This window comes from Myotis brandtii, unplaced genomic scaffold, assembly GCF_000412655.1.
Source record: "Myotis brandtii unplaced genomic scaffold, ASM41265v1 scaffold920, whole genome shotgun sequence".
Classification (NCBI taxonomy): Eukaryota; Metazoa; Chordata; class Mammalia; order Chiroptera; family Vespertilionidae; genus Myotis; species Myotis brandtii.
The window spans coordinates 687591-697205 of NW_005371792.1; the positions used below are offsets into that span (position 1 = coordinate 687591).

Here is a 9615-nt window from a genome sequence, read left to right on the forward strand (position 1 = left end):
GAGAGAGAGAGAGAGAGAGAGAGAGAGAGAAACGTCAATGATGAGAGAGAATCATTGATCGACTGTCTCCTGCATGCCCCACATTGGGGATCAAGCCTGCAACTCGGGCATATGCCCTGACCGGGAATCGGACCGTGACCTCCTGGTTCATAGGTCGATGCTCAACCACTGAGCCACGCCGGCTGGGCTCTTCTTTGTCATTTTTTTATAAAAAAGATAGTTATTTTATACTCTAAGAAAAATTCAAAAGTCAACATAATTCCTCACCTTATTTGAAGTATAGCAACTAAGTGCTTATACAATAGTGAAAACTAGTGTGTGCACCTCTCTGTGACCTCTTGTTTTAACCTTAGATTGCTTATGGAATATAAGAATATTGCCAGCATTCATTGGGACTGGAAAATTGGTATGTACATAAATGATCATTCTTTTTAGTCAGTATCCTTTCCTCTGACAAAGACACACATCAAGAAATAAACACTTCATTTTAATAATATTTAGGCATTTTTGTAAAATCACAGAGTAATTCAATACCCAGGATAGTGGTTTGCATTGAGTTTTCTCTGAGAACTGGTAAATGAACCTCCATAGAAGTTAATTTTTAATCTTTACCTTCAGGAATAGCCTTTCTTTACCAGGAATTCTGAACAAGAGAGACCTTTGTCACATGAGCTTTCAATTACTAGATCTGTATCTCGAGTCTTCAGACTTTTTGTGAAGGTTGTCTGCTTGATCATTCAACACCCTGTTGGATTTTTTATTTTTATTTTTATTGATTTCAGAGAGGAAGGGAGAGGGAGAGAGAGAGATAGAAACATCAATGATGAGAGAGAACCATCGATCAGCTGCCTCCCGGAGGCCCCCTGGGGATCAAGCCTACAACCCAGGCATGTGCCCTTGACCAGAATTGAACCTGGGACCCTTCAGTCTGCAGGCTGATGCTCTATCCGCTGAGCCAAACCAGCCAGGGCCCCTGTTGGATTTTTGAAGTCCTTTATCTACATCACATCTTGCTGTTCTTTTCTTTTCTTTTTTTTTTTTTTGAGGGTGTTGTGCGTATCATTTGCAATGCTGTTATTAACAAGGGGCTTTGTAGATAGTATGTTATAGGACCAGCAATTTTAAATGGTAACCAGGCCTTAAGCACGTTGACTTCTGATTTCTTCCATGTTTTCACAGCCCTGCTGTTCGTGGCATTTGCCCTCTGTATGTTCTGCCTGTACAGCTTCATGCCACTGGTGATTAAAGTTACCAGTGCCACCTCAGTGAACCTGGGCATCCTGACATCTGACCTCTACAGCCTTTTCTTTGGGCTCTTTCTCTTTGGCTATACGGTAAGTAAATAGAACCCAGGTTCACATAAGAACACTGTTTCATCCAAAAGAAGTAGTAGGTTTTTTTTAAGACTTTAGACCCAAAAGTAAAACCTTCTTACCCTCTTGGCAAAAATGTCATTGCACAGTCCTCATTCCCTTTGTTACTGCTTCCAAGTTGGAAAATTGGCCCAAATAAGAATTGTTTTTCTAAAAGGTGAAATGCAATGAATTTCCTCTTCGGTATGGCCCATAACACTATTGCATGGAAATGCTAACGCATGTCGCCTGGTGATAAGCAAGGAATCCCAGAGCCACTGTTGACTCTGAGAGACCATCTCAGGTTGGGCATCCTGAGCTTCCCCCCTCCAGATTTATTGAGATATAATTGACAAGTGTAGGAATTTAAGGTTTACAACATGTTGATTTGATACCCTTACATATTGCAAAGCCCTACTACACAGATAGAGTCTGTGGTACCTGGTGGAAGGGAAGGAGGTCATTGTATCATCATGCATGCAGTGATGGTAACTTTATATCTGGAAGGGACCTTAAAGGTAATTCAGTTTAGTGGGTTTTTCAGACTTTTTCTGTCTCCTAAGCCTCACAGCATTTCAACGTGTAACCTGCTCCCAGTAGGAACAGCTCTTGTGACATGTAGTAATTCTCAAAAAGAGTGGGGTGGGAGGGAGTGGATCAGTGTCTTCAAGGGAAACAGGAGAGTAAAGATAGTATCTCCAGAGAGACTGCTTCACCTTCCCTCGAAAATTACAGAATGAATATTTTATTTTAGAAGTGAGGAAACAAAGGCTTATCAGTCTTATAGTGCAGTGTTCTATTGTCTGCACTTTTTTCTCTATTGTAATTAATAAGATGTGCATCTCAAGCTTATGTATTTATCAAGGTAAAGTCTCATGCATTAGAAAGAACCAAATAGGGAGATTTTTTTTTTCTGTACTTCACAGCTAATTTAAAAACTCTTTGGACAGCAGTTCTCATACTTTTTGATATCAGGATCCTTTTAAAATGCTTAAAAATCAAGAATTGCAGGTCACTTACTTCTATATTTATCATATTAGAATTTAAAACTGAGAAACTTAAACCATATTTATTAACTCATTAAGAAAATAAAAAACATATGTTAGCACAAAACATTTTTTAAAAAACCTATATTGCCCAAAATAAAAAAAAATTAGTAAAAATGGTATCGATTTACATTAAAAAAAATCTCTTTAATGTGTGGCTTAATGGAAAATAGCTGGAATTCCACATCTGGTTCTTCATTCTGCCTTGTGATATCACATGTCATGTAGTCTCTGGAACATTCCATTGTGCACTTCTAAGAAAAAGAAGGTGAAAAAGGCAAATAGCATGTTGGTATAATTATAAAAAGAGTTTTGACCTGACAGACTTTGACCTTCAAGAGTCTTTGGACCACATTTTGAGAACTGCTGCCTTAGAGATCCGTCTTTCCTTGCATACCTTCAGTGAATGCTTCTGGACCTGTTTGCTGCCTTTGCAACAAATAGTTAGGGTGAACAAGTAGTTGGGATGTTGGCTGTCAACTGGTAATTTTAGTTTCGGCAGGGAATAGCAACTACATTTCTTAGTCTTTGTACAATTTTGTATCCAGGCAGAAATCTTTGGCAATGATTTTACACTATGCCCAGGAATTGGCTATGAACTCACACTGCCTAGTTCAGTGGATTCTCAGAAATTTCTACTTAAGGAGGGTAAACTATTTTGCCTTGCCAGGTACACGTGACAGGAATCAGCTGTTATCTTTGCAAACTTGCTGGTTAAGGTATTCCTGAACTAAGACTAAAAGAGTATTTTTAGTTGGGTTTTTTTTTTTTGTTTTTGTTTTTTTAGTAGCAGCATTAAACAGCAAAAAATTTTCAAAGTGAATCAGAGTGACCCTGACAGGCTTAGATTTCTTTTCCTATGAGAGTGAGTTGTTCTGTGGTGCTGAGCTTGCATTTCACAGAGCCACCACTAGAAGACGATGGTGTTTCTATTCTGCAGGTCAAGGCCAGTTGTTGGCTACCGTGCCCAAAGAAAGCCCGAGTTCAACAGTGTAACTAATGGCCCTGCTTACCTGTGTTTTTTTTTTTTTTAATTTTTTTTTTTTTTTTAAAGTATTACAAATAGTAGTACATATGTCTCCTTTTTTTCCCCATTGACCTTCCCCCAGCCTCTCCTACCCTTGGGCACATGCCCTTACCCCTCCCCCCCGCTCGCCCCGTGTCTTGTGTCCATTGGTTATGCTTATATGCATGCATTCAAGTCCTTTGGTTGATCTCTTACCCCCACCCCCACAACATTCCCTAGCCTTTCCGTTGTAAACATACTGATTTAGCTTTAGTAGTTTAACTTTAACTGTCCCTCATAAGTAAAATAATGTTCAAGGAGGAAGTAAGGTTAAAGAAATAAAAGCTTAGAGGTAAAAGTACCCTTGTCACTATCAAACTGTTGGAAGCTCCCTTAATGTAAATATTTGCTCTTTAACTGCTCTAACTGTAATATGTGAAAGTCCTTCTATGTGCCATTTTTTTCCCGGTCACGTGACTTTAAACTATTCTCAAAATTGGAGACTACAAATTTTAAATTCCTTTCTAGCTGTTTTGCTTTTTGTTTCCTTGACTCTGCATGCCTAGCAGTTCACTCTTGAATTAGATCAGATTTCGTCGCTCTTGGTCAAAGGTCATTTCAAGACAGAGCAAAGAGAGGGTCTTCTGTGATTTTCAGAGTCAGTTACAGCTGACAGGCTTAGATTTCTTTTCCTATGAGAGTGAGTTGTTCTGTGGTGCTGAGCTTGCATTTCACAGAGCCACCACTAGAAGACGATGGTGTTTCTATTCTGCAGGTCAAGGCCAGTTGTTGGCTACCGTGCCCAAAGAAAGCCCGAGTTCAACAGTGTAACTAATGGCCCTGCTCACCTGTGCTTTTTTTAAAAAATTTTATTTTATTGTTTAAAGTATTACAAATAGTAGTACATATGTCTCCTTTTTTTCCCCATTGACCTTCCCCCAGCCTCTCCTACCCTTGGGCACATGCCCTTACCCCTCCCCCCCGCTCGCCCCGTGTCTTGTGTCCATTGGTTATGCTTATATGCATGCATTCAAGTCCTTTGGTTGATCTCTTACCCCCACCCCCACAACATTCCCTAGCCTTTCCGTTGTAAACATACTGATTTAGCTTTAGTAGTTTAACTTTAACTGTCCCTCATAAGTAAAATAATGTTCAAGGAGGAAGTAAGGTTAAAGAAATAAAAGCTTAGAGGTAAAAGTACCTTTGTCACTACCAAACTGTTGGAAGCTCCCTTAATGTAAATATTTGCTCTTTAACTGCTCTAACTGTAATATGTGAAAGTCCTTCTATGTGCCATTTTTTTCCCGGTCACGTGACTTTAAACTATTCTCAAAATTGGAGACTACAAATTTTAAATTCCTTTCTAGCTGTTTTGCTTTTTGTTTCCTTGACTCTGCATGCCTAGCAGTTCACTCTTGAATCAGATCAGATTTCGTCGCTCTTGGTCAAAGGTCATTTCAAGACAGAGCAAAGAGAGGGTCTTCTGTGATTTTCAGAGTCAGTTACAGAGGTGGAAAACCAAACATGAAGAAGCGTAAAGAAGAGCATAAAGAAGATACCTAGCATTTTAAAAAGAGTTTTTAAAGACAGAATCGTAAGTCCAGTGTACCTCCAATTATTAAAGTTGTAGTACCTAAATTAACTGGCTCTGACTTTTTGAAAGACAGTTGAAAAAGAGGTTTAAAATGTTCTGCACTCGCCTGTGTCAGACTCTGCCTCCTTTGGAATTGATCTTGAGTAAATACCTATTGAACAGAGTATCCACAGAAGCTTCCTGTATAGATCCAGACACAAGGGTAGAATTTTAAAAAGAGGAAAAAGCTAGAGTGTCTAATTCAGGAGACTTACCTCATTTCTTCTCAGTCTCTCCCTTCTAATAAAGGTGCCTCAGTTTAATCACCTGTCTTCTTAAGAAGGACAAGATGCGTTTTCTTCTAAATATTTAAAACCACCAAACCAAACAAGACATGTTTTGAATAACTTATGTAGGTTTTCCCTCAGTAACTGAACATTTTATAGGAGAGCATGATTAACTTTCATAATACCAACCTAAAAAGTTCAGGGTACTCTAAATAGCTTTAACTTTTTCTTCCTCTAATCTTCTCTGGATCTTTCCCCCCAGCCCCCAATAAACATTATTAAACACCAGCTATGTATAGGGTACTGTGCTGCATAGTAGATCCAAGAATTAAAGGCAATGGTAGGAAATGAGTTGGGTTGCTCAGCTTGACATTCACACTGGCTTTGCATCACCACTGGATCCAGTGAAGGCTTTTCTGCCCCAGGGAGGGCTGTGGCTCTTCCATTCCTTAAGCCAGTGATGGCGAACCTATGACACGCGTGTCAGAGGTGACATGCAAACTCATTTTTTTGGTTGATTTTTCTTTGTTAAATGGCATTTAAATATATAAAATAAATATCAAAAATATAAGTCTTTGTTTTACTATGGTTGCAAATATCAAAAAATTTCTATATGTGACACGGCACCAGAGTTAAGTTAGGGTTTTGCAAAATGCTGACACGCCGAGCTCAAAAGGTTCGCCATCACTGACCTAGAGGGTATTATTATTAAACACCAGCTATGTATAGGGTACTGTGCTGCATAGTAGATCCAAGAATTAAAGGCGATGGTAGGAAATGAGTTGGGTTGCTCAGCTTGACATTCACACTGGTTGCATCACCACTGGATCCAGTGAAGGCTTTTCTGCCCCAGGGAGGGCTGTGGCTCTTCCATTCCTTAAGCCAGTGATGGCGAACCTATGACACGCGTGTCAGAGGTGACATGCAAACTCATTTTTTTGGTTGATTTTTCTTTGTTAAATGGCATTTAAATATATAAAATAAATATCAAAAATATAAATCTTTATTTTACTATGGTTGCAAAGATCAAAAAATTTCTATATGTGACATGGCACCAGAGTTAAGTTAGGGTTTTTCAAAATGCTGACACACCAAACTCAAAAGGTTCGCCATCACTGCCTTAAGCAGTTCTAAAGGTTCAAGGTTAAGAGGTAATTGAGCATCACCCTTGAGCCAATGGTGACCCACGGAAGCCCCCAGCTGGAGATGACCAGAAATCTACCTAATACTCATTCCAAAATCTATTTAGTTTTTTCTTCTACCTTTGAGAGTGTATCTTGCTTTTTGTTCTCTCTGTCTCTCATCTTTCTCTTCTCCTTTCCCAACCCACTCTGTTTTGTTATTGTTTTTCTTTGTTATCTCCCGATTAGAACTGTTTTTATTGGGCACACTATGGAATCTAAGCTAATTTAAAAATATTTATTGGCTTGACTAAAGTAGCACCCCCTATTTTTAATTTACAATCAGGTTAGCAGGGCCACTTATAAATTGTGTTTGCTTGTTCCAAAGAAAAAAACATGATCCTGGGCATTTAATTACACATTCATTATGCTGCATAGTTTCCCTAATTTTTATTACATCCTTCTTGGCCAGTCTTTCCTTATTCTCTTTCTGTGTTTTATTTTTCATGCTGTTAAAAACAAATACGAATTTCCTTACACTTGAACTTTTGTATGGATCCTTAATTAAAATAAAAACAAATATGCAGAGTACTTATTATCAATTTAATTAATTTATTTTTGTTCATCTTCACCCGAGGATATTTTTTCCATTGAATTTTTAGAGAGAGTGGGACGGAGGTAGGGAGGTGGGGGAGAGAGAGAAGGAGAGAGAGAAACATCGATGTGAGAGAGACACATCGATTTATTGCCTCCTTCATGTGCCCCACCAGGACCAGGGATGGAACCTGCAACTTAGGTACATGCCCTTGACCGGGAATCAAATCCACAACCTTTTTTGATGTACAGGATGGTGCTTCAACCAAGTTAGCACCCGGCCAGGGCTGTGCACCCACATTTTATCTGAGATCCTGTGCTCCTCTGTTTCATACCAATATTGTAAGCTGTGCCTTGGGTCTGAATTGGACTCTCTCATGGTATCCACTCACCTTTCATTCTCTTAATTAAGTGGGACTAGTTGTGCGGTGGGGTGCGGCTAGGTTGTCACAGAAAAAGGCAGAAGTTCCATTTCCTAGAGCTGTAGGTAGCCAGGTGGCTGATGTGCCAGGGGACGTTGTCAGAGACCCGGCGTTTACCAGCACACACACACACACACACACACACACTCACACACACACACACACACACACACACTCACACACACACTCACACACACACACACACACACGAGGGTTTTGGCAAAAGGCAGCTGCAAAGCTGTGTGTGTGTGAGGGAGCATAATCCTCAGCTGTTCTTCTCTCCTCCTAGTTTTCGGGGCTCTACATCCTGTCTTTCGCCGTCATCATGGTGGGCTTTATTCTGTACTGCTCCACCCCGACGCGCACGGCGGAGCCGGCCGAGAGCAGCGTGCCCCCCGTCACCAGCATTGGCATCGACAACCTGGGCCTGAAGCTGGAGGAGAACCTCCAGGAGACCCACTCGGCATTCCTGTAGCTGGAGAAGAAGGGGCGCCGTCCCCTCGAGGCCTCCTGGGAAACGGGGAGCTGCCACTGGGACAAAGCAGAGCCTGCTGACTGCCGAGTGGAAACCTGGGAAATGATCAGACTGAGAGCAAACACTCGGAGCATCGGATTGGATCCACCGGTTAGATTTCACAAAGGGATGGCCTGCAAGTAGAAATACCAAGATGAAGCAGAAGCCAAGGCGAGGACTGTGTTTCTGTGTGTGTGAGGGCCAACACTGTGTGTGTGAGGGCCCAGTGTCAGGAGACAGGGTTTGGCTCCATTCTGGGGTCTTGGAGGCACAGGTGGGTGAGCAGGATGGGGCAGAACCCACACATGAGCCAGCCTCAGAACTGGGCTGTCGAGGCTGGGCTGGTGGGCAGGAGTAGGGGCGGTCCAGGGCAGTTTGGGAGTGGGCTTCCTCTCGGTTTTGTCCTTCTGAGGCAGCCATTGTCCACAAGCCCCAGCTGAGGTCTGGGGACTGCTTGCACACGGCAGGAAAGTGGGTGGGGCAGCCCCGGAGAATCCTGAGACACAGTGAGCGCCACAGAAGCTTTGGAGTGGAGTGCCGTAAACCCAGGGACCCTCTCTTCTTGGTTAAAGAGGATGCTACCCCACTTCTTACAACGATTTACGCTCCGTGAGATTTTTATGATCCTTCTTCAATGAAAGTGTTCATAGGCAGCATCATTATGATACCAACTACCAGTGTGCAACTTTACAGAAACTGCATGTAAGCTTTTTTTGGATAAAAATATAATAAAAGAAATTGAGGATAAGTGTTCATATTATTAAAAGATTTCTGATTTCATGGAAATACACCCACTGTGGTTTTTTTTTTTTGATTAACCAGTTTCCCTTGTTGGTTTTATTTCATTAAAAAAAAATTTTTATTGATTTCAGAGAGGAAAGGAGAGGGAGAGAGACACAGAAACATCAATTGATCGGTTGCCTCCTGCACATCCCACACTGAGGATTGAGCCCGCAACCCGGGCATGTGCCCTGATGGGGCATCGAACTGTGACCTCTTGGTTCTTAGGTCGATCCTCAACCACTGAGCCATGCCGGCTGAGCTCCCTCATTGATTTTAAATGTCTTAATATACTCAAGATTTCTTCACATCCAACTTTTCAGAATCATGTCTTCTGTAAGGTAAAATAAACCTATCTCTTTGGAGCTAGACTGGGATGAAAGGAAATTCAGAGTGAGCTCACAGATAATTTGCTGGAATAAATATTTTAAAATTATTTTAATTTCTTTTTTAGAGTGAAATATCTCTCATTCTCTGAAGCCTGTTAAAACTGATGTTTGGTTTTCACCTCCTACCAATAACAACTGTCAATAAGTGAAAAAAAGTTATGTTAAAATGTTGGGCACTTTGGGGATACAATACTTTCAGTTTGTATACACTGATTATTTCTTAAAATACCTCACTTAAGAATAAACCTGTGTATATAAAGGGATGGTGATGACTCAGGGGCTCTCAGGTGACAACATCCCAGATGTCTGCCAGGCTGAGCTCAAATGTCATCTCTTCTATGGAGCCTCTCCCAGGCCCGCCGGGCGGGGGCTCCTGGGCGCTTGTTCAGATCCTCCTTGTAGCTCCTGTTGAAGTGCTTGCTGGGTACCTGCCCCTCCTCACCACAGGTTGAGCTCTTCCAGGTCAACCACAGACTTTTTTCATCTTTCTGGTCCTACGGTTGTCTCATGTGTTCTGTGTTTATTAAATGA

General features: G+C 41.3%; 1 protein-coding gene across 1 annotated transcript in view; it reads left to right on the forward strand.

The window, feature by feature from the left end:
* SLC35F2 (solute carrier family 35, member F2) overlaps positions 1 to 8701 on the forward strand; it is a 28556-nt gene extending 19855 nt beyond the window's left edge. The window contains exons 6-8 of the mRNA XM_014532897.1: positions 354 to 406; positions 1180 to 1334; positions 7691 to 8701. Of these exons, the coding sequence (XP_014388383.1) occupies positions 354 to 406; positions 1180 to 1334; positions 7691 to 7876 (394 nt within the window). The 3' untranslated portion in view covers positions 7877 to 8701. The remainder of the gene's footprint in view (positions 1 to 353; positions 407 to 1179; positions 1335 to 7690) is intronic.
* The last annotated feature ends 914 nt before the right edge of the window (positions 8702 to 9615 follow it).